Consider the following 25,763-nt stretch of genomic DNA (forward strand, 5'->3'; position numbering starts at 1 on the left):
TTCCAAATCCAAATAAGAGAAAATATTATTCTCATGAACAATATACACATACTTGGCACCTAAGATTAGGCCACATCAATCTAAATAGGATCCAAAGGCTCGTTTCAAATGGAATCTTGAAAGATTTTCAAGCTGTGCCATTTAGAACCTGCGAATCCTGTATAGAGGGAAAGATGACGGCAAGGCCTTTTAAGGCAAAGGGGAATAGGGCCTCGGATGTGTTAGAATTGGTTCACTCTGACTTGTGTGGACCAATGTCCACTAGAGCTCGTGGAGGGTATGAGTACTTCGTTACTTTCATTGACGATTACTCAAGATATGGGTATATTTACCTACTTCAACGCAAGTCTGAATGCTTTGAGAAATTCAAAGAATTCAAGGCGGAAGTGGAGAAGAGAACGGGTAAATCTATCAAGTCATTGCGGTCTGATCGCGGTGGCGAATACCTCGGGAACGAGTTTCTGCAATACTTGTCAGATCTTGGGATTACATCCCAATTGACTGCACCGGGTACTCCCCAACAGAACGGTGTAGCGGAGAGAAGAAACAGGACTCTTATGGAAATGGTACGATCTATGATGAGCTATGCATCATTGCCTATTTCGTTTTGGGGATATGCCTTGGAAACAGCGGTTTATTTGCTGAATCGGGTACCGTCCAAATCGGTTCCTAAAACTCCTATTGAGTTATGGTCAGGGCGTAAGCCCAGCTTGAATCATATAAAGATATGGGGTTGTCCTGCATACGTGCTAGACAAGGAAGCGAGGAAATTGGAGCCGAGATGCGAACTAATGCTGTTTATAGGATACCCTAAGGAAACGAAAGGTGGTTACTTTTATAATCCAAAGGATCAGAAAGTGGTTGTTAGCACCAACGCACGATTCTTGGAACACGATTATGAAAGTAATCACAAGTCTAAGTCCGAGATTGTCCTTCAAGAAATCGAAGGCAATGGACAGGCGATTCCATCACCCCAGCCAAGTGTGCAAGTGAATGCACCACAAGACACTGCACAAACCATTGTCACAACTGTACCACCACCGCTTCGTCGTAGTGGGAGGGTTGTAGTTCAACCCGATCGATTTATGTTCTTGGGAGAATCTTCGGATCTTCTCCCTGTTGATGAACAAAAGGATATCGACCCTGACAACTTTAGACAAGCGATGAAAGATCAAGATGCAGATTCTTGGTACGAGGCCATGGTTTCTGAAATAGAATCCATGGGTGCTATGGATGTATACGAGAAGACCGAACTACCAGATGGCTTCTTAGCTATAGGTAGTAGGTGGGTATACAAGAGAAAGAGAGATTCGGATGGCGAAGTCGCAGCTTTTAAAGCTAGACTGGTGGCGAAAGGTTATACCCAGGAACAGGGTATAGATTATGATGAGACCTTCTCGCCGGTTGCCATGCTCAAGTCTATCCGAATACTCCTTGCCATAGCAGCCCACATGAACCTTGAGATTTGGCAAATGGATGTCAAGACCGCTTTCCTAAACGGTTTCCTTGAAGAAGGAAGGGACATCTATATGCAGCAACCTGAAGGGTTTGTGAAGAAGGGCGAAGAGCATCTTGTGTGGAAGCTTAAGAAGTCCATTTATGGACTTAAGCAAGCTTCGAGGTCATGGAACAAACGTTTTGACGAGGTCATTAAATCCTACGGATTTACTCGTTGTGAGAACGAAAGTTGCGTGTACCGTTTAGATGCCAATGGTGACGTGGTTTTCCTTGCACTTTATGTAGATGATATCCTCCTCATTGGCAACAATGTTGAGCTATTATCGGACATAAAGAAGTGGTTATCCGAACAGTTTCAAATGAAAGACTTAGGAGATGCAGCGTACATCCTGGGGATCAAGATCGTTCGTGATCGCCAGAAAATGATGTTGAGCTTATCTCAAGCGTCTTACATTGATACTGTGATTGCTCGTTTTAGCATGCAAAATGCCAAGAAAGGCTTACTACCTTTTAGACATGGCATTCCTCTGTCTAAGGACATGTGTCCTAAGACGCCTAGTGAGGTTGAGGAGATGAGGAAGATACCCTATGCTTCCGCCGTAGGTAGCCTCATGTATGCGATGCTATGCACGAGACCTGATATTTGCTATGTCGTTGGCATGGTTGCAAGATATCAGTCGAACCCTGGACCAGGACACTGGACTGCGGTAAAGCATATTCTCAAGTACCTGAAACGGACTCGAGATTATAGGCTAGTTTACCAGTCAGACAGTCTATTTCCTTTGGGTTACACCGATTCGGATTTCCAGGCTGACCGGGATGAGAAGAGATCTACCTCTGGTTATGTGTTTACCTTGGGAGGTGGAGCCGTATCGTGGCGGAGTGCAAAGCAGAAGTGCATTGCAGACTCCACCATGGAAGCCGAGTATGTAGCTGCTTCGGAAGCTGCTAAGGAGGCTGTATGGTTCCGGAACTACCTCTTGGATCTAGGAGTGGTCCCTAATTTGCCTAAGAGTATCATAATTTATTGTGATAACTCGGGTGCAGTGGCAAATTCTAAGGAACCCAGGAGCCACAAGGCGTCAAAACACATAGAGAGAAAGTACCACATCATACGAGAAATCGTAAACAGAGGAGATGTGCTAGTAGAAAAGATTGATACATTGGAGAACCTAGCTGATCCTTTCACGAAAAGCTTACCGCAAAAGACCTATGAGAAGCATGCTCGAGGGATGGGATTGCGGTTGATGCCACCCACTTAGAGAAAAACTTTCAGTATAAGTGGGAGAGATGAAGTGAAGTCTTGTAATAGCTAGTATTTAGACACATTGTATACTAAAAGTTTTGCTTTAGTATAAGTGGGAGATTGTTGGATTTGTATACTGAAAGCAAGAACTTTATGCTTGTATACAATGATTCCTGTTATTCACTTTCTTATCTCCTATCTGATTGTGTTCATGATTGCATATGTATGTTCTTTATCTCTGTATGAGTAGATTATATGGTGTGTTGTAGATCACAGAAGACCATATAATTGGAATAACCTTAAGAGATATAATATGATCACAGCCGAAATAACTCTAGGACAAGTTATTGGTTTAGGCTGCAGTATAGATGGAAGTAGTTTGTCTTGGCTACTTGTCTATACTGGTACGTCATTACGTATTGATAGGACCAACAGTTGAGATGTATTCTTCTATCTGACTTAAGTGAAGAATCAAGATCTCGGTGACTCATAAATCTTAATACTAATAAGTATTCAGATATATATGTTAATTCGTATATCACTTTGACTTACTATGGGCGAGAGTTAAATACTAACTCGAGTACTCTGTATCTTGGGTGATAGCGGTTAATATATGATATTTGATTATCTGTATTAGTACCCGTATCCGGTATAGGATAATGACATCCCCTTAACGAGCTCAATAAGGTTTATTACGCTAAACCCTGCAGGTTGATTAAGTTCAGGCGTAATAATAAAGATTGAGTGGTACTGCTTAAGGAATTATTAAGAGATTAATTAATTTAAGCTGTCAGAGCTCTAATTAATTAATGGATGTCGGATATTTTAAATACGGAGATTTAATAAGTCTAAATACAAGCCCCGACTCATCACCGGCAATAAAGGGGTAAGTCAGTATCGGTTCTCTAGTGGAATGAACTGATATTTATAAATTAATTATGGTCTGGGCTGACCATGGATAAATTAATTTATTTGAGGCCCATCTTTATTCCTTGTATCTGGTCCCTGGGCTGGCCCAATGTCTCCAAGCCCTAGAAGACAGTAATTTTCGGCCCTCTCACTAATGTGGCGCCTCCTCCCTCTTTTCTGTATTATTAATACAGCTGTCAGCTCTCAGGAAAATACACTGATAAAATATTAGGGTTTTGAGAGCAGAGGGAGGCGCAGGAACGTGATTGGCCTTTCTGTCTTGGGAGTTCTCATAGCTCGTTGTCCATCCAACGTTGGGAATTGAGCGGGATACAGTCGAGAAGATCAGAGCTGGAGTCTGAATCATTCGACGCGATCATCAATCATCTGTGCATCCAATTCTCAAGTAAGTATTTTCTAACACTTAAGTGCAGCTGTTAAATTCATAGGAGCATGTTAGGAATTAATCGTTGTATGATGAATTAACAATAATCCAAGAAACGATCATCGGGCAATCGAGTCGGGGATGCTACGCATCACCGGGGGCGGGGCGGCGGCTTGTGCTCTTGGGCATCGCGTACGTGATGACGCGTGAGTGGTGTTTGACGTGTATGGGCATGTTGGATCCCTGCTCGGGCAGCGACGACATCTCCTCCACGTCTCTTCAATTTTTGGCGCGAGCGTTTGCTCGGCCGACGTCGGTTTCCTGTGTTGAATAAGAAACATATATCAAGAGTAAAATTAGAATAACCACCATTCAATCACAAACCCGAAAATCACATCAAAAACCATCTTCTCTTTCACAAATTCATAAACAAAATCGCAAGTATCCAAGAGCAAGCTAAGAATAGAGAGACCAATCGCCCAATCGAAAGCATGCAACAAAACAAGACACCCCCCCACACTTAAAGTAAGCCATGTCCTCAGGGCACGAAATAAAGAGAGTTAGAAGACGTCCCTGATCATAGGTGAAGAAAAATAGAAGCGGCATGGGGGCGGCAAAATGTCGGGTTTGCGGTCTTCGGTAGAGTAGAAATGTCAGCGGTGTTCCTTTTCAGAGTGGAATTTCAGGTCTAGATCTGGACTTTTCAACGCTGACATTCTTCAGCGCTGGCGGCAAAGTCAGAGTAGAACTGCAATGCTGGAACAAAAACATTAACACCCAGAATCAAAGCAACCGAACAAGCAACCAAAAACAAGGAAAACATAAAAATAACGGAAAGCAAAGAACAAGAAAAACATAAACTAAAACCAAACCAACAGTGGGTTGCCTCCCACCAAGCGCTCTGATTAACGTCTAGAGCTCGACATCAGTGTTAATTCATCAATCAGGACCGTGGAGAGCTTGAGACTCCACCACCATCAGAGTACTCAGGTTGTCATAGTAAGGTTTCATGCGATGACCGTCTACTCTGTAATTCTCCTTAACATTCACAATGTACAGCTCGGTTGCACCAGGGTTAAACACATCCTTGTGATTTGCAGGGAGTTCCTTCAGCTCTAACTCGATTTTCTTGAACCCCACCGGTTCATCAAGAGGCAGCGTAGCCTGTTTCTTCTCCTCGGCTTCTCGAGCTAATTCCTCTATATAGGCTGATCCTGCAAAAATTTCCACACTCCTGCTCCTGCATAAATACCGTCTCGACCAAGCCATCAATAACATCGATAAATAAGCATTCATTAGTAAAACTTGTAGACGGCATTGCACTATTACCATGCACAGAGAAAGACACAGACTCCCCTAACACAGTCATTTTAATAGTTCCATCCTTAACATCGATCAAAGTGTTAGTAGTTTCCATAAACGGTCTTCCTAACAGCAGTGTGTGCTCTATGCCATTTTCATGCACCTCCCCAATCTCCAGAACCACAAAGTCAATGGGAACAATCAGTCCCCCAACACTCACCAACACATCATCTACTATCCCACGAGGATATCTAACAGACCTATCGGCGAGCTGCAAACCCATGTGGGTGGGTTTCAAATTACCTAATTCTAATTGTTTAAAAATAGAATAAGGCATCAAATTAATTCCCGCACCTAGATCTAACATACCAGATGCTTCCTTACCATTTCCTAAAGCAATTTTAATCACAAAGCTACCCGGATCGCGCTGCTTTGGTGGCAAAGGCTGCTGTATAATAGAGTTTGCAATTTCTGAGACTAACACCTTCTCATTGTCCCCAACTTCCTCTTGTTGGAAGCCAACTCTTTGAAAAACTTAACATATGCCGGGACATTTCTGATCATGTCAAGGAGAGGCAGATTCACATTCACCATGGCCAGCATGTTGTAGAAGTCGGCAAACTGTTTATCCAACTTTTCATTCCTCAATCTGCTCAGAAAAGGGATCGGTGGTCGATAAGGTGAAGTAGACTTGTGAAGTTTAACCTCATTTTCTTTCTCATTCTCTTCGTCTTTTGGCTGCATCTGCTGCTCTGCCTGCTCTTCCTAGCAGGTGCTTGCCAAGGCTGGCGGCCTGATCAAAGCTGCTGATTTTGTCAGCACTGGCGGCATTACTAGAGCTGACAGTCTTGGCGATCTTGACAGAGCTGGCGATCTTGGCAGAGCTGGCGATCTTGACAGAGCTGGCGATCTTAGCAGAGCTGATGGCATTGTCAGAGCTGGCGGTCTGATCAGCTCTGGCACCCTTATCTACTCTGGTACCATAGTCTGCTCTGGTACCTTCTTCTGCTCTGGTACCGTAGTCTGCTCTGGTACCCTCTTCTGCTCTGGTACCGTAGTCTGCTCTGGCATCCATGTCGGCTCTGGTACCCTGGTCTGCTCTGGTACCCATGTCTGGTCTGCTCTGTCCACTTTATTATCAACTATCTTTCCACTGCGAAGAACAGTGATAGCTTGAGCTTGATGAGCTTGCAGGCTGACCTCTCCAGCCACCATTGATGTTCTGTTGCCCCTGATTATGGCTCTGCCCAATTTGCGGTCTGCTCTGGAATCCTTGTGCGGAATAGACTTCCGCTTCGCCCTCTGGAGTAAACTCGCCCATTCTGTGACACTCGTTGATTCCATGGCTAAGCTCACTGAATTAAAAGAACTATAATAAACTAACTAAGAACAGAATTCGAAACTAAGAACTATGAAAGCAATAAAAAACTAAACTTTGGCTACCTAGGTGGAAACTAAAGATTAGGGCAAAGATTAATTCTAACTAAGTGCCAGAGGCAGAAGAATTGATTTCTTCATTCACGTTCAAGCCCCTTTTTATAGACTTCCTTCAACCCTAATTATCATCAAACTCGCCTTGCAAAACTGGACTCTTAAGGAAATAGAATCGTGCATCCAAAGGTAATCTAGCTGGCAGCGTGCTCTGCAAGTCATCTTAGCTCTGGCGAGAAATCTTAGCTCTGGCAACATAAGCGAACTCTGGAAATTCAGCTCTGGAAAGGTATGGCAGAGCTGGAAGTCAGCTCTGCAAAGTTCAGCTCTGTAAAGTTCAGCTCTGTATATGTTGACTCTGGCGCGTAAGTTAGCTCTGATGATTTAGCTTTGACTAGGGAAGTTTAGCTCTGGAGATTTCAGCTCTGCTCTGCTACAGAGCTATTCGCGCAGCTCTGCTCTGTCACGCGCCTTTTCAGCTCTGCTCTAACGCGGGCTTTTCAGCTCTGGCACGGTCTTTTCAGCTTTGGACACCAGATTGCGCCTACAAACGCCATTCTAACCCAAAATCTCCAAAATCACACTCTTCCATCTATAAAACCTAAATCTCCTATAAAGCATAAAACAAACCCATAACTGCACCAATTTCCATAATATTTAACTTAAAATAAGCACATGCAAACCCCCCAAAATTAGAACAATTAAGCATAAATCAACCCCCCCACACTTAGCCTTTTGCTTGTCCTCAAGCAAAATCAAAATGAATCCTAGGAAAAGATTGGTTTCAACGATGCTTATTTCCATATTTCCATCCAAACATTCAACAAGTCAATTCAAAATTTTCCAATCAACACATATCTCTCGATCATGCAAGTAACTTAAAATTTACGAAGCAACAAAACAGTAATGCAAGTAATTCGATCAGACCCAATTCTCCGCTAGAAGTGTATTCCCTAATGTGATCACCTTTATAATCAATGTCACCATTTTTCACACTTTGTGTGCTAAAGTTTTTGATAGTTGAGCCATAATTCATGAAATAAAAACCATTTGGATGTAATCCAAAGTCTTTTCACGTGGTTTCCCATGCTCATAGTTAAACTAGAGGAGCAGAGACTCAGAGCTGTCACGTTTCAGAGCTGGCCAGATGTTTCAGAGCTGGCATTTTAAGAACTGGCAATTCGTCCAGCATTTTCACAGATAAGGATACGATCGTAGGCAATCACAATGACAACACTCCTTCTAGCATCTACAGGACAAATCACGTTTTACTTACTTACAATCGTGTTGCAAGAAAACTCATAATTCTTTACACAAACAAGAAACATATATCAAAAGTAAAATAAGAATAACCACCAAACAAACACAAACCCGAAAATCACATCGAAAACCATCTTCACAAATTCATAAAAATTAGCAAGTAACAAAGAGCAAGCTAAGCATAAAGAGATCAATCGCCCAATTGAAAGCACAAGCACATCAAGACACCCCCCACACTTAAAGCATGCCATGTCCTCAGGGTAGGAAATGTCAGCGCTGACATTTTCAGAGTAGAATTTCAGCTCTGGATCTGGACGGCAGAGTCAAAGTATAAGTGCAGCGCTGGCATTCTTCAACGCTGGCGGCAAAGTCAGAAAAGAATTGCAGCGCTGGAAACAAAAATATTAACACCCAAAATCGAAGCATCCGCACAAGTAACCAAAGACAAGGAAAACAGAAAAAAAAAAACAAAAACAAAAACGAAAAGCACAAAACCAGAAAAATAAAAACTAAAACAAACCAACAGTGGGTTACCTCCCACCAAGCGCTAGTTTTAAAGTCGCCAGCCCGACGTAGAGGATCCCTTAACCAAAATCACTATGAAACGTCAGCTGAATTAGTCCTTTTGAAAGCACATCCTCCTCCATTTCAGCTGCGAGTCCTCTTAATGAGCAAGCAGTGCTCATCACATTCATTACTCTCTCGAACCAAGAACTAGGTCGAGAGCTCTCATCTTTCTTCTCCTCCAAGGGCGGCACACTCAGCAATCTTTGCATGATTTCCTCATTGTTTTTCAGCACATCAACCCGTCCTTCTTCAACTGCGGTGTCCTCTTTCGAATGAGTTGGCACTTCATGAATTGCATTTTCGTTGAGTGGAAGCTTGGCCAAAAACTCGTCTTCAATGGCCTCCTCATCCTGCAGATTATCAAGAAAATCCTGTATAATTTTGTCCTCTTCCGGGCTGGTGCTCATCAACTTCTCCTCAGCAGAATTCTGGCAAGTGTTGTTCAGAGCTGGCTGACTGTTCAGAGCTGGGCTCGTCAGAGCTGGTTTCGTCGGAGCTGGCGAAGGGTTTTCTGCTCTGGCATCGAGCGTCAGAGCTGGCGGAACGGGTGGAGCTGGAGTACTAGGCAGAGCTGGCAAAAGACTGTTAGCACTGAAAATTTCCACTTCTTCCTCATGGTCAGAAATCTCAACAAGAGAACAGATATGCATAGAAGAGTTAGAAATAGCAGGCTTCTTATCAAAAACGGAGAACGTTACCGATCTACCTGGCCCGACCATACTCAAAGTTCCAGAACCCACATCAATATGCGTCTGGGTAGTTGCCATAAAAGGCCGACCAAGCAGAACAAGCTGCCCATTCTCTCCTGTAATACCTTGCCCTGCCTCAAGCACCACAAAATCTGCTAGTACCTTAATTCCTCTCACCGTGACTTCGACATCTTCTAAAAGACCATGCGTACTACTAATTGCTCCGTCAGCTAGCTGAAGTCTCGTATTTGTGCATTTAAGCTCCTCTGCCTTCCTGCCCAAGTTCTGAAATATAGCAAACGGCATCAAGTTGACTGCCGCACCCAAGTCTAACATGCCCGAGAACTCTCCAGCTCGATCCAAACCAATACCAATAATAAAACTGCTTGGATCTTCTTGCTTCGGTAATGGTTGGGTTGGATCAACAATTGATGGTGGCAGAGGCGGGCTGGGATTCGGTGGTTGATATGCACTACAAAAAAAATGCTTTTAGTGGCGACAATTTTTGTCACTATATGTGCCAAAATCGTCACTAAAGCATCCCAGTGACAACTTTTGTGGTCGTCGGTAAGTCGTGGCTATATCAACCGTCGCTAAAAGCTACAGTGACGACGACAAAATATTGTCACTGCAAATCTATTTATTGTCACGGATGATGTTGCCACTGAATATGATTAAATTGTGACGATTTTATTTTTGTCACTATATTTTGAAATTTGTAGCCACGTTTGAAGTTTGTCACAATAGTTTCTGTTTGCAGTGACATGATATTGTTGTCACTATAATGATGTAAATTAGTGACATGATACAAACGACACTAAATTGTCCAGCCAATAGTCACAATGTATTTGTCGTCACTATAATTTTCTCATTTAGTGACATATTTTTAACCGTCACTATATAAACCAGCATATAGTCGCGCGCGTGTATTGCCATTAAATCGTAATCATTTAGTCACATGTTATAATCGTCACTATACATATATAATTATAGAGACGAAAAAATATAAGCGTCACTAATTTTTTTGTCATATAGTTACAATTGATATTTGTCACAAAAAAATTAAAATTGTTGTCACAAAAATTAAATTTGTAATGACACATCTATTGCATCACTAAAATTAGTTTGTTTCGCCACTATACTAGTTAATTTTAGTGAAATATATTATTATCACTATAATTGTTGTCACAAAATCTTAATTATTTAGTAACAAAAATATATTACAAAAGTGGTCACAATAATAGTATAATAACAATAAATGATTTGTCATTAATTCTCTTGACGTCGTCATTATATGTATTATTTTAATATTAAAAGCTTCTTTAACAAACGGGGCGTGATCACGTTTATTTCTAATAAATGAATTATGAAATTGATGTAGAAGCTTATTTAAAAAACAGTGTGATCACGTTTATTTATAAGAACAATAGAATCGAATTGCAAAATTGATGCGGAAGCTTGTTCAAGTAAATACGTGTTCACGTTAATTTAAGCTTCTAAAGACTCAAATCGAGAGGCCAACTCTTCATTCTTTTTCTTCAGCTCTTCATTCTCTTTTTGCAAATCAAGATTAATCCTCTCTCCTCTTTTGGATGGTGGCTTCAATCCATCTCCACATCCTCGAAGTCCGCTCGATTTTTCCTCACCAAGAACCTTGACAAAAGCTTCATCTTCTTGACAAAAGCTTGCAACTTCATAAGCTCATCATGAACAATTAAATTATATTAGTATTTATAATTTCCATAAATACATATACACACAATAATTAACTACTCACTTACATAAACTTCCTTTGAGGCCTCATCGATCCAGTTCTTTTTCGTGTTACTATAACGGCTCAATCTCCATGTAGTTGTGCGACTAGGCTCCTCTCCAGTTTCATTGTCACGCTAATATATAAGTTAGTTAATATGACAAGTATTTCAAAGCATTTAAAATATAAAAGTATGTAAATTAAGGTACCTCTTCGTAGCAAAACTGCGCAATAGATTTTGTTCCGCATGCATGATTCATCTGTAACTTTGATCTATTCTCTTTATTCCTATTGCTGATTTTCTACAAAGGAACAATACCAAACATTAAAAGACAATTTTTGAAAAGGCGTGATTACGTTCATTTCTGAACTATCATCTCAACCATCAATCACATATACATACTGGAATTTTGAAGATCATACAAATTGATGTGATCACATTTATATGAAAGACATTGAAATAGCGTAGATAAATCTGGTTATTAATGAAAATGAAATTAAAGCAGATAATTCGTCTGAATTCCACTACAAAATAGATGTGAAGAGGCACACATAGAGAGAGGCAAAGTGAGTAAACACTTAACATAAGAGAGAGAGGGCGAGAGTTTTGAGCATGGATCAAGGGTGGAGCAAGAAGTCGTTATCCTTCTCGAGCTTCTCCATTGTCTTAGCTTCCAAACTGATCTCCACATCAATGCTCCCTCCCCCACTCTTTCCCGGGTACAGATACACCATCCCATCGAAGCGGTTATTGAGGCCGCTCCGCACGCTTTCCGGGCTGCCCCACCCGAAATCCACGTCGTACACCTGGGCGTCCTTGTACTGGAATATCACAGGCAAGCTCAACATTGAGTTAACCTACGTATAATCTTAATTCTCCTAAAATCGAAACCCAAACAACATTGTCCGAATCTAAAAATTTGGGGCTTTCTATTAAAAATTTAGTGCTTTTGAAATTAGAGACAAGATAGAGAGGGAAAGCTTACCAGCGGCAGCCTCACCGGAAGCTCACGGCCACAATGGCAGATGGCCTTTGAGGAGGGGTGACGGCGGCCGGAGAAGATGGGAGCGGCAGCGAAGCACGGCGGACCGGAGCAGAACAAGGCAGTGCGGAGCAAGGTAGAGCGGGCAAGGTCTTGCTGTTGTTCCGCCTCGGGGGCTCCAACGCGAGGTGGCGGTGATCGGAGGAGATTGAGGCGGCGGCGGCGACTACCTAGGGTTTTAGATTTGGAGGCAAGCGTGACAAAGGCAACAGATCATGAGATACGGGCGAGAATTTGTTCGTCGGCAAGTGAGATGGCGGGGGAAAAGAGATGGAGGCGGCGCAGAAGAGGCTTTTCGTCGATCTGAACGTTGGAGAAGAAAGTTGAAGGCGGCTAGCGCAGTAAGCCTGAAACTATGATTCAATGTTTTTCTTTCTTTTTGAGGTGTTAGCGTGAAAATTGAGCGGGAGTGATGAATAGGGGTTTTAGGTGTTAGCGTGAAGGAATGAAGTCAATTTTTTTTTAATTCAATTTTTGGTATTTAAGTTTTTAATAATGTATTTTGATTTTATGTGTTACTTAATGATAAAAAAAATGTTATAAGTTTTTATTTCTCAAAATAAATTTATAAGTTTTAGCATCAATAATTTATTTATTATTTTAAAATATAATATAATATAATATAATATAATATAATATTATTTTTTTAAAAAAAATAATATAATAGGTGATTAATGTCTAAAGTCTGAGTAACTAAATTTAACTTTATTATTATACTGTCTTTAATTTTTTTATTTACTTATTTAATTTATAAAAAAAATAGCATATGCGGTCTCATGATGTTTGAAATTTGAACATCTCATTCAGTGATCATTAATTTGAACATCAAGATAGGAGTATTTTAGAAAAATACTCCTATCTTTTTTTTTGTAATTTTTAATTTTTAGATCAATAGGTTTTATTATTATTTAAAATAGATTACTAGTTAAAAAAAATTTAATTAAAATTAACTATAATTTATTTAAATACAAATTTGAAACAAAAATATACTTTTATTTTTAGATAAACATGTAGTATATATTTGTTTAAGAAATATTGTGGTTTTTAAAAAAAAAAACTTGAAAAAAATTAATTCTCATAACAGTTAATTAAATTTCTAATATGTTTACTTTTAATCCATTAAAATGAGAAAAAAACAAGTGAATATGTGATGTTTAGATAATGGTGCTATAAAATAATTTGATGGTTTTCTATTGTACTAGTATGTCCTCTCGTGCCATGCACAATCATAAGGATGTAATCGAGTTGAGTCCAGTCGAATAGTGTCTTGCTCAAGATTAAATCGTTTAACTAATCGAGCTGCTCGCTTTAATTATCGGTTGAGCTTTATAAATTTAATTTTCTATTTAAAATTTTAGTTATTTTTTCAAATATAAGTTATTTTATTCACAATAATGTAATATATTTACTAATTTTCTTGTAAATAAATTATGTTATAATTAGATACTTAATCCAAATGAAGTATCTTAATTTTGTTTTTAAGATAAATCTCTTAACGAGTTTGCTCACGAGCTAATGATCGAGTATCGTCATGCTCAAGCTTGACTCATTTAGCTATACGAGTTGTTCATTAAATGATCGATCAAGCATTAATCGAGTCGAACGTCGAATAGGTCACAAGTAGCTTGACTCGTTTACAGCCCTATGCACGTATCACTACATATTTTATATTTTTTAAAGAAAATATATTAAACATGCATAAAGTATTATTATTTATAATAAGATTAATAGATAGCCAAGAATAATTTATATTTATTTAAATATTCTTTTATTTTAAAGTAATGTATATTACGAGCATCAATATAAAAATTCTTTTACTTGAATTAAAATTTTAATGGGGAAATAGGAAAAAAAAATGATTAAAACTTCAATTTACCATGGATTATATATTTTAAATTCATTTGTTGATGATTTTCTAAATTAAAGATTACTTTTTTAGACTTTTTAGGAAAGAATTAAACAAATATTTTATAAATATACTACTATCATTGTCAATTTTTTCTATAAAGTAAAGAAAATAAAATTGTTAACATAAACCAAAATAGATGAACGAAAATCTAAAAGATAAAATAAAAAATTCATGATTGTTATTTTTTATATTTTATAAATATACTATTATTAATGTCAAATTTTGCTATAAAGAAAAGAAAATAAAATTGTTAAAATAAACCAAAATAAATGAATGAAAATATAAAAGATAAAATGAAATATTGTTGTTTTAAAACATCCCCCAGTTGGGGTTCGAACACAGCACCATCCTCTCTTTTCCCAAACACTTATCCAAGTGAGCTACCAATTCAATTGACATTAATTCCATTCGTTTATATATATTATGTTGGGAACCTTGTGGAATATCCTAACCTTTGTTTTGATGATACCAAAATTCATAGGACTCAAATGTAATAGACTATAATCGTTTTGAACTCAAGTGTTAGAGTTCCACTACTACAAAAACGCTCATACATAACGGATAAAATCCGTTATCTATGAGACCAAAAAACCGATAAGTATAGTGGTGATATCTATGATACTGTCATACATAACGGTAAAAAAACCGTTATGTATAGTCGTATAGATAACGGTATCTGCGCTCATACATAACGGTTAATATCCGTTATCTTTACAAGTGATACATAACGGTTCTTACCGTTATGTATTATTGTTTTTACCGTTATGTATTAGATATATATATATATTTTTTCCATCATAGTTAACAGTTTTTTGCACTTTTTATAACGGTTTTAACCGTTATCTTTGATAGAAATACATAACGATTTTTTGCATTTTTTATAACAGTTTTTTACACTTTTTATAACTGTAATATATATATTTTTATTTTCCTATTATTTATCTAAAAAATTAAATTAATAATTTTAAAACAACAAATGACATTGCCATCGATAACATATATTATATAACATCCGAAATATTCATACATTATCATCCAAATATAATGAAAACAACACAAATATTCTAGTTAGCTATATGATTAATTAAAAAATATTACAAATGCGCGCAACTTGCTAGACATTTGAAACGACGTTCTCTGCTTCAGCCTTCTCTTTTGTAGTAGTCCTCATAGCTCATCGACTCCCATCTACTTGATCCGCCAAGATGATAAACTCAATTACACTAATGAGCTGGAGAATTAAAAAAATCCGACAACATGTGAGTTATATCAAATATTGATGCATAGTAATATAACAGAATGCAGAATATAAATCAAATTTGATAGATATATAAATATGATGAATGATTTTCTCAAAAGCAAGACATTGGTTTGGATTCAATATTTTGGTAAAAGGTTTTACAGAAAACACATAAGTAATCCTCAAGATCTCAATATTCTATCTATATTGTTAAAATGAAAAGAAGATTACCCTCCACCAACACGAGCGAGTTCACCTGCAAAACATAGCCAACCCGAGCTTCTTAAATAAAAGAAATATGAAAGATATTAACAACCTAAATCTTTCTATAACTACATAGGTAGTGATTCTGTATTCTACAGAAATACTCTTCATTTTCATAAAGCAGATCCATAACATCTATACAAGCTTCAAACTTCACATGCTCCCCAACTTGGGCAACTGCCCTAAGTTAACCAAAAAATAAAAATTCCCCAATTAGAATTTACACATTAGTTTAGAAAGCAGTTTCAAACTGAAGGGACAGAAAGAACTCCTTGTTGGTCACGAAGCTTACTTGAATTGAACAAGAAGCTCTTCAACTGAAGCAAAAGCAATTTTCGACATGCCAATCCCAAATTGCAGAACCTTAAAGAAACTCGATTACTTTACTAAACATGAAAGTGATCCAGAGAACAAAAACAAGTCAAATAGTATTAGAAAGAAATAACACATCAAACAATACCTGCATTAGCACTATCTCCTGTAGATTTCTTGTTAGCCATCATGCTTAATAGAAAATGGAGAAGGGTCTTATAAGCATTAATGAAACAATGATCTTACAGCTTCCAAAATATCCCCCATGGTGAAATGTTGCTCCTTGATAAAGTTGTCTCCCAAGGATTTGAAATTTTTAACAGACAGAGAAGGTGAATCATGTATCTGAAAATAATCAAGTTAACACACAAGAAAGAGGATATAGTATCAAGACTAATAGATAATATACCTACTTTGCTTGATATCCATAATGAAACAAGAGCAAATAGCTGCAAGTTACATTCTCCAATCGGATGCAGAAGCCAGTTTTTCATCACCTTGCTGTCTTCGAGTCTTTGAATGGTTTGCCATAAATAAAAAGAAGTTATCAAATAAAAGCACCAAGTGCAGTATCCAGTATCTGATAATTGAATTCTGGTAGGTTCAAATTGTCTCTAGATTTGTATTTTGGTTGTGAGTAAGCTTACAGTTTACTTTAGCATAAGCTCTCCTCAGATTAATTGGAGTGATCAGCACAAGAGATAATCAAAACTTCTAAAATCTAACACCAGTAGCCAATAAAAAGAATCAACCAGATTAAACCTCCTAGACCTCATCACCAATCCAATCCAATCATAAATTTTCAATTTCATAAAGGAAAAGATGGAATTATAACAGAGAGCCAATCAATCTACATGTAAGAAATTAGGAGCACCATAACACAACAAAATCAGAATAATTTTCCATTAATCTTGACATGAATCTCATCTAAACTAACCTACAAATTTAAAGGATAACTCAATAAAAATAGAATGTCAAGACATCCATATGAAATCTCAAGCATTTCAATGAACATCTGTAAAATATTCAGTTTCCACAATTCACACAAAAACTTAACAAAATACAACTTAGATCGAAGCCTCCGCACCGCCCCATTTTCCCCATCCCTCAGCCGCCGCCACCCTCACACAGCACACACACACAAACCGAGAACAAGAGAGAGAGAGAGAGATCGAGGGGGAGAGAGAAAGAGAATAAAGGTGTTACCTGAGGCAGGGGGCGGCGGTGCGACGGCGGCGAAAGTGGCGGGACTCGCCGGAGGGGTGAAATTCAGAGAGGAGAGGGAGGCTGAAAACCCTAGAAATTGGGGATTTTATTTTGGGGAAGAAATAAGGAAGAAAATGAAAGGAGAGGAGAAGGAATAAGAAGAGGCGCCGGCCTCGTCACGCCAGAGGCGGCGAGAACCGACGACGTCGCCGGACGAAAGAGGGAGAGAGACGACATGGAGCGAGAGAAAGCAATAACGCAGAGAGAGAGGGAGTTTGCGTACAAATAAGAGGGGGTTTGGTTGGGTGAGTAATTAGACACCGATCCGGGCAGACGGAAGCAGACCATGGGCGCGGCGAACTGAGGGGGCTGGACGGAGGCGCGGCGGACTGGAAGAAGGTGAGGATTGGGGAAGCTGAGCGGGAGAGAGAGGTGTTAGTGTTTGGTGGCTTGGGGGAATTAGATTAAGTTAAATTTTAAAATTAAAAAATGCTCATAGATAACGGTCGGCTTAACGGTTTTGTAGTACCGTTATGTATGAAACTAATAGATAACGCATAAACATAACGGATTAACTTAAACCGTTATCTATGTACTGTTGTCCATGGAAATAGATAACGGTTTTTTGTCAAAACCGTTATCTTTTCAAAAAATGCGCTCATACATAACGGTTTTTAAAAAAAACCGTTATGTATGAAGCGTTATGTATGTGCATTTTTGTAGTAGTGTTCGTTTCTAGTTTAGTTGCAGTGTCAAAGACTGAAGACTGAAGAATGAAGACTGAAGACTGGAGTTACCAACTGAAGTGTCAGTTGAAGAATCAGTTGAAGACTGATTATTTAATGCGCGCCATAGACTGATACTAAAGTCAAGTATCAGTTGAACATTCCTCCTAGGACTGATCTTCCAACGTTCAGAGGAAGCCACGTACGCTCAAGTACAGCCGCATTAAATGCAGGGATATCTCAATATCTTATCTCTGCAGAGGTCATTCCTATCTGGTGGTTACTTTTCAGAGATGTCACATCTCCTGTCATTCAAAGAGAGCCGTTTCCACACAGACAAGGAACCTCGAAGATTGAAGCCTCAGCCCAAATTCGAATTGCTCTCCAACGGAAGAAATCTTGAGGACGATTTACGCCAACGGATCTATTCAAGAGTTCTCCTACAAATAGCGCTCGAGGATCACTTCAATCTTCACCGATTCAACAACATAAGCTGAAGCTTTGCCGAAATAGTTACTCAGCCCAAAGCTTAACCGCTCAAAGCTTGAATCGAAGAAGAGAATTATAAAGCCAAAAATCAGTCACTGCTGATTACATACATTCTCTTAGACCCTAGGCAAATATTCTGTTCACCCAGAAGCCAAAGGTCAAACTTGCTTCAAAGAACTTGTTCTTTGTAAGTATAGTTGGCACTCGTTTAAACCTCTCCCCCATAAGAGTGTTTGAGTGATTCAGAGATTCAGGAAGGTACTCTGAACTCTGAAAGAGAAGTCTGAGCACGAGGTGTGCTTAGCAGGGAAATCCTACGCGAGGTGTGTAGGTGCTGAAATCCTATACGAGGTGTGTAGGTGGAGAAACCCTACGCGAGGTGTGTAGGTGCTGAAGAGAGTTTATCTTCAGTTCACGGTTTGCAGTGCACTAGGCAAGCACTTGCGGAGTGGATTGTTGGTCTGATCAACCAGCCGTGGATGTAGGAAATGGTTTTTCCGAACCACGTAAAAGTCTCTGTGTTATTTACAGCTTTCAGTTTTACATTCTTAACTGTGCTATTTCTATTGATAAAACTAAACACTGACTAACTGCTAGAGAAACCTTAATCCAACTATCTGCTTCACCGAGGCTATTTGAAACTAAGTTTAATTTTCGCTGCGTGTGATATCAATCTGACTGAACTATCCTCTGATAGTAAGGAAGAGTGATATCATCTCTATCTTTGCAAACACGACTGAAGCCCTTACGTGGATCAGTTAAGTTCTTGTGACTTAACTGATAACTCTTTACTGAAGAGCTTTCAGTATCAGTCGTCAACCCTGTTGGTCAAAACTAATTTCGGTTAAACAGGTGTCTGGTTTGCTTGTAAAGTTTCTTTTCTATCTCTGACTGAGATCCCTCTGATTGAGGTTGGTAGATAGACCAAAAATAGCCTATAGGTGTATTCCCCCCCCCCATACACCTATTCGAGACCCCCCGGACCTAACAATTGGTATCAGAGCAGGTTGTTCGCAAGAACTATCTGTATCTGACTAGTTCCTACTTGAACTAGATCCTTTCTTAAAGGTCTCGAAAAAGTTTTACTCTTTCTTATTTTTCTTTGCTTGCTATTTGCTCTATCTGCTGTTATCTGTTCTCTCTTTTTTGATGGAGACTAACCACAACAGATTATCTTCTCTACCTATGTTTAGTATTGAAAAATACGACATATGGAAGTTTCGGCTTGAAAGCTTCCTCACCGCCCAACATTGCAGAATGTGGGAAGTCATCGCCAGCGGTCCGATCATCATCACCGAAACTGTAAAAAGGGTTCCTACTGACATCCATCAGGAACCTTACGATGAGGACCAGCCCAAGTCTAAGGCAGACTTCACCATAGAAGAAAGGAAGCAAGATGAGTTAGACAACCTCGCCAAAAGCATCATCTCCGGCACCGTTCCTGACAAGTATGTCATGAAGATTATCAAGTGCAGAACAGCAAAAGAGATGTGGGACATTCTGGAAAGAATGTGCGTAGGTTCTGAGGAAATCAAGGAGAATAAGCTATCCATAGCTTGCCAGAAATTCGACTCCTTCCTCATGCTCAAGAATGAATCTGTCGAGGAAATGGAACAAAGATTCAACCTTATATTGAATGAAGTTCAATCCATTTCCAAAGACAAATACACTCAACGAGAAATCAACCTGAAGATTCTTCGAGCACTGCCACGTGGAGAATGGCAGATCTACTTAGTCGCTCATCAGCATAAGCCAGGATTCAGTCAGCTCCCGACAAACAAGCTTTTCTCCGATCTCATGGCAAATGAGTTCGACCTTATGAGAAATCTTGGTAACAAGAAGGCTGGAGGATCAGACGAAGATGGTCCATCAACCTCAAGAGGAGTTGCACTGAAGGCCTCGATCAGAGAAGGCAAGAAGCAGATCAAGGAGCCAACGGAACTCAACTCTGAGGACTTCTTCAGTCAATATGCCCTATTGACTGACAGATTCAACAAGATGGAGTCCAAGTTCCGGAAGTACAGAAGGTTCCACAAGCAGCACTACAAGGGAAAAGAAAGAGAAGGGGACTCCAGACATTCCACAGATCGAAGCGGAGAAAGGAAGTCAGCCGCTTACGACATCAAAGAATTGGAATGCTTTGGATGTAGAAAGAAAGGGCACTTTCGAAATGAATGCCCTGAATTGACTCCAGCTGAGCGCAGGGAACTGAAAGCAAAGAAAGATCGCAGATCTTTGAAGAAGAAAGCTATGGTTGCTGATGATGCTGATTCATCCAACGACACATCAGAATCATCCGACTTCGACAGTTCCAGCTCAGATGATGAGAGCCGAGCCCTGATGGCCAATGAATCAGAAAGTGTAGCCGACAACAGCTATGACAATGGAATGAATGGCCCAGAGGTAAAATCTCTCACAAAAACTCCATATACTGATAATTTCCTGATGATTTCAGGAGATCACTCAGAATCTGGAGATAGCTCATCCGTTGAAACTGACGAGCTTGATCAGCTCCTGACTGATCACTGTCAGTTGAGGAAAATGTTCGAAGATCTCCTCAAGAAGAATCAGAAAATGGATAAGGAGATCAATGATGAACGAGCTAAACATCAGACAATCATCTACTTTCCGGATGAAACTTGTCTTGATCAGCTAATCATGGAGAACAGCCGACTGGAAGAAGAGCTCAGAGTCTCCAACTCAGAATGTGAAAGAGCATCTCATGAAATCAAGAGGCTCAATCACAAATTGGAAGAAACAGTCAAAAGCTGCATGATGCAATCTCCCATGATGAGCAACTTTTCATCGAAAGGACTGGTCAACAGCATAGGAGGAAAGGTTGCAGCTGCCAAAGGAAAGAAAATCATGATCATCTCTAAGAATGATCCTTCTGAAATCAGAACCTCAGAAGAATCAAGAGTCCATGATGTGGATGAAGTTCACAAGCGCAAACTGATGGCCAGATCAAATGTTCCACCTCCACGAAGCTACAGACGAGCTAAGGAGGCTCCCAACCAGATCATCTTATTGAAAAGTCTGGAAAGCAGATTTCAGTCAAAGATCCGGGAAGGAACATCAGGAGTCAAGAAGAATCTTCCTCATCAATCCAGGAGGAAGAAAGGCCACATCAGTCAGAATCTGACATCCTCAGTTCAGTTTCAGAAGGAACAACATCCATGGAGATCAAGCAATGCTGAGTCCAGTCGAGCCATGCCAATTCCTCGACGACAAGCCACTGGACGACAGACAAATCTCCATAAGTCTGCAAAGACTAAAGTATCTCAAGGAAGATACTTCACCGAGCAAAGAAGACCTCAACCACTCATCAGACAGAACTGCTACAAGAGTGAGGCCTTCAAAAAGTTTTCTCAACAGAAGAATGCTCAAGTGCCACCTGAAGCGCCAACGACATCGATCAGACATCCAACAAAGCGCAAAAGATCAGCAGACCAATTCTGAAGCAGATTTGGGTTCCAAAGGGAACTCGAACTAACAATGAAGGAACCAAAGTTTGATTGGGTGCCTGAAGCAACTCTTCCTTGCAGGTCAATGTCAGGAAACATAAAAAGAAGGAAGAGGCAAAAGCTTCAATCAGAACGTGGTATCTGGATAGTGGCTGTTCGAAGCATATGACGGGCTACAAAGAATATCTATCCCAGTATGTCGAGAAAGCTGGATCCAAAGTTGCATTCGGAGACAACTCAATCGGAGAAACAAAAGGCTACGGTGTGCTCAACATGGGTAACGCCAGTATCAGTAATGTTAGCTTTGTTTCTGGTCTTAAACATAATCTGTTGTCTGTGAGTCAATTTTGTGACAGTGGTTTCACAGTGAAAATAAAAAAGGATGAATTCACTGTTAGAAACAATCAGAAAAAGGTGGTTCTGAAGGGATTCAGACAAGGGAGTCTCTACGTCGTTTCTTGGGAAGATAGCCCACCAGAAATGTGCCTCATCAGCAAGAGCAGCTCGGAGCTCAACTGGCTTTGGCACAAGAGACTCAACCATCTCAACTTCAAGACGATCAACAAACTTGCTAAACATCAACTGGTAGAAGGTCTTCCTTCTATTGTATTTCAGAAAAAGCAAGAATGTGAAGCATGCCTCAGAGGAAAGCAGACGCGGACGTCATTCAAGTCAAAGACAGGACACTCCTCTGGAAGGATTCTGCACTTACTTCACATGGATCTGTTTGGGCCGATCACTCCAGGAAGCTACAACGGTAGGAAGTACACCTTGGTAGTTGTGGATGATTATTCACGATATACTTGGGTTATCTTTCTCTTTAAAAAGAAGGAGACACTGGAGGAACTGCCAAAGCTGCTGAGAAGACTGAGCGTTGAAAAAGAAATCAACATCAGATCAGATCGTGGGACTGAGTTCCTCAATACTGTCATTAGTAAGTATTGTGATGAACAAGGAATCAGTCATCAAACTTCTGCAGCAAGAACTCCCCAGCAGAATGGAGTCGCAGAAAGAAGAAACCGGTCTCTAAAGGAAGCATCCAGGACGATGCTAGCCGAGTCAAAACTTCCCTTAAAGTTTTGGGCCGAAGCAGTCAACAACGCATGCTACACGCAAAATCGCTCCTTCCTCACTCAGAGACATGGAAGAACTCCATACGAGTTATGGAAGAACAGAAAGCCTTCGATTGCCTACTTTCATGCTTTCGGTTCTAAGTGTTTCATACACAACAATGATAAGAAGAGATTGAACACCTTCGATAGCAAGGCTGATCCAGGAGTCTTCCTTGGATACTCTGGAACAGAACGTTCAAGCAAAGCCTATCGAGTGTTCAATACTCAAACTCTATGTGTAGAAGAAACACCTCATGTGATTTTTGATGAGTCTACAGATGGTTTCAGGGAACAAGATGCTGAAAAGGTTGTTCAGATCGCTGAAGGTTCCAAAGCTGAAATCCACACTATCGAGCCCTCTACTGTCTTGGTGTGGGGACCTGGGAAAGATGAAGATACTGAGATGCTTCAGTATCAGAAGATCAACCAACGGTCTGAAGTCCAGACTGGAGCCAATTCAGATGGCATCAGTCAAGGGGGAACTCCAATTGCTGAAGTTCAAGTTGAACGCGCAGAAGCCGCCCCAGCTCAACTCACCCCTGCTCCAGAAGGTGCTCAACATCCCAGAGCTATTCTGACCGAAGAAGCTCCACCATCCCCTGAAGAGATCAAGAAGTATCGAAGATGGTTTGAACTCCACTCTAAGGAGAACATCATTGGAGAACCATCAGATGGCGTCAAGACTCGGAGATCAATGTGCAACCTCGTCTTCGACATCAACCAGAACTGCATCAACGAAGATAAGAATTTCAGCTGTTTCTTATCAACTACAGAGCCCAAGGATATTGAAGAAGCTCTGAAGTCCACTGAATGGGTCATCGCAATGCTAGAGGAACTCAATGAATTCAACCAAAATTCAGTTTGGGAGCTTGTGGATAGACCAGACGATGCAAAGGTGATTGGTTTGAAATGGATTTTCAAGAACAAGGAAGACAAAGAAGGAAACGTTGTGAGAAACAAAGCAAGGCTTGTGGCTAAAGGATACAGTCAAGAAGAAGGAATCGACTACGACGAGACATTCGCCCCAGTTGCTAGATTGGAAGCAGTCAGACTCTTCTTAGCCTTCGCAGCTCACAAAGGTTTCAAGATACACCAAATGGATGTCAAGTGCGCATTTCTTAATGGAGTGCTCACAGATGAAGTCTATGTAGAACAACCTCCCGAATTTGAGGTTGCTGGACCAGAAAAGGTGTACAAGCTGAAGAAAGCGCTCTATGGATTGAAGCAAGCACCAAGAGCGTGGTATGATACTCTCTCTGAGTATCTGATTGAACAAGGCTTCAAAAAGGGATCTGTGGACAGAACCCTGTTCACTCTCAAAGAAGGAGAAGATCTCTTACTTGTTCAAATTTATGTCGATGACATAATCTTCGGATCCAAATCCGAACGCATGTGCAATAAGTTTGCTGACATCATGACGAACAAATTCCAAATGTCCATGATGGGAGAAATGAATTTCTTTCTCGGATTGCAAGTCAAGCAGACCAAAGAAGGAATACTGATCAGTCAGTCCAAGTATGCCAAGGAGCTGAAAGCTAAGTTCGGTATTCAGCACATGAAATCAGTCAAGATACCAATGAACACAAACTGGAAAGTCGATCCAGGTTCAGAAGGAAACTCTGTCTCTTCGAAGAAGTACAGAGAAATCATTGGATCTTTGCTGTATTTGACTGCGAGCAGACCAGATATCGCATTTGCAGTCGGGGTTTGTGCAAGATATCAATCAGATCCTAAGGAAGCTCATTTGGATGCAGCTAAGCGGATTCTGAGATATCTCAAGGGCACACCCAATTTAGGATTGTGGTACCCAGCAGACGATGACATCAAGCTTACCGGATTTTCAGACTCTGACTTCGGTGGATGCAAGCTTGATCGCAAGTCAACCTCCGGAACTTGTCAATTCCTAGGCAACAAGCTCATCTCTTGGTTTTCGAAGAAGCAGACTTCAGTCGCCACCTCTACAACTGAAGCTGAATATGTTGCTGCCGGAAGCTGCTGCTCACAAATCCTGTGGTTAGTCCATCAACTAAAGGACTATGGGATCGAGAAAAAGGAAGTTCCTATCTATTGCGACAGCTCCAGTGCTATTGCAATCTCCCAGAATCCAGTTCATCACACCAGAGTCAAACACATTGAGATTCGACATCACTTCATTCGTGATCATGTCGAAAAGAAGAATATCTCTGTGGAATGGATTCCCACTGCTATTCAGAGAGCGGACCTGCTGACCAAGGCTCTTCCAGAAGAGAGGTTCAATGATCTATGTGCAAAGATCGACCTCATCAACCCTGAAGAGTGATGCTGTGTTTGAAGATTTTCTCAAACAGTCTTGCTGACTGGTGGTCAACCAACTGCTGCTTCTACGACCGCCGACGTCGAATGCAATGAAGTCCGAATACTCATCTGAAGAAGAAGTCATCCTGATGATTCAACCAGGATCACGTGGTATCAACTGACTACTATGTTCAGTGTTTACCTCGTTTTTGGGTGGTCTTTGCTTGTGTTTCTGCTGTGCATTCGAGCATGTTTCATGACTTTTTGCTCTCTATTTCACGTGCTCGATGATCTTTTTGGGTATGCTTTTGATTGTATGCAGGATTCGTGAGTTGTCAAGCTTTTTCGGCATCGTTTGGAGCAATTTCCGATGGCAGACTCACGGCCGCCGCCGTGCCACGGCGGCCGCCGTCCAGGCGGCGGCCGCGGCCTTACGGCGCGGGCCGTGCTTGTTTTTGAAGGTTTCTGCGAAAGGGCCTCACGGCGGCGCCGTGACACGGCGCCGCCGTCTCAAGGCGGCCGCCGCCTCCGTTCAAATCCGGCAGTTACGTTTTTTTTTCGTATAAAAACCCTTTTTTAGGGTTTTACTTGGTACCTTCGATCAGAACAGCCTCCTAGGCGAATTCCACACCTTTTCCATTGTTTTTAGAGGTTCTAAACATTTACTTTCGCTTTGGGATTCATTGGAACGCGTTTGATGTGATACAACTTTCGATCGGATTAGA

At 40.4% G+C, this 25,763-nt stretch overlaps 1 protein-coding gene and 1 long non-coding RNA gene across 3 annotated transcripts; both read right to left on the reverse strand.

The window, feature by feature from the left end:
• Positions 1-10,592: 10,592 nt before the first annotated feature.
• LOC130987035 (uncharacterized) lies at positions 10,593-12,494 on the reverse strand. 2 transcript variants are annotated; one of them, XR_009089543.1, is made up of 4 exons: positions 11,987-12,457; positions 11,210-11,822; positions 11,029-11,136; positions 10,593-10,938 (listed from the first exon to the last, which is right to left on the reverse strand). XR_009089543.1 is itself a non-coding variant. In XM_057910600.1 (4 exons), the coding sequence occupies exons 2-4, from the start codon at positions 11,258-11,260 to the stop codon at positions 10,736-10,738; spliced, it is 366 nt and encodes a 121-aa protein (XP_057766583.1). In that variant the 5' UTR covers positions 11,261-11,822; positions 11,987-12,494; the 3' UTR covers positions 10,593-10,735. The 2 variants fall into 2 exon arrangements, 1 of the variants encoding a protein (XP_057766583.1); XM_057910600.1 differs by having other exon boundaries at positions 11,025-11,136; positions 11,987-12,494.
• A 2,440-nt stretch (positions 12,495-14,934) lies between these two features.
• Positions 14,935-15,552, reverse strand: LOC130987042 (uncharacterized). Its single transcript, XR_009089550.1, has 2 exons — positions 15,424-15,552; positions 14,935-15,183 (listed from the first exon to the last, which is right to left on the reverse strand). It is a non-coding gene; the product is annotated as an uncharacterized LOC130987042 (long non-coding RNA).
• Between the last annotated feature and the right edge of the window lie 10,211 nt (positions 15,553-25,763).

Source organism: Salvia miltiorrhiza, chromosome 5 (genome assembly GCF_028751815.1).
Source record: "Salvia miltiorrhiza cultivar Shanhuang (shh) chromosome 5, IMPLAD_Smil_shh, whole genome shotgun sequence".
NCBI classification, from domain to species: domain Eukaryota; kingdom Viridiplantae; phylum Streptophyta; class Magnoliopsida; order Lamiales; family Lamiaceae; genus Salvia; species Salvia miltiorrhiza.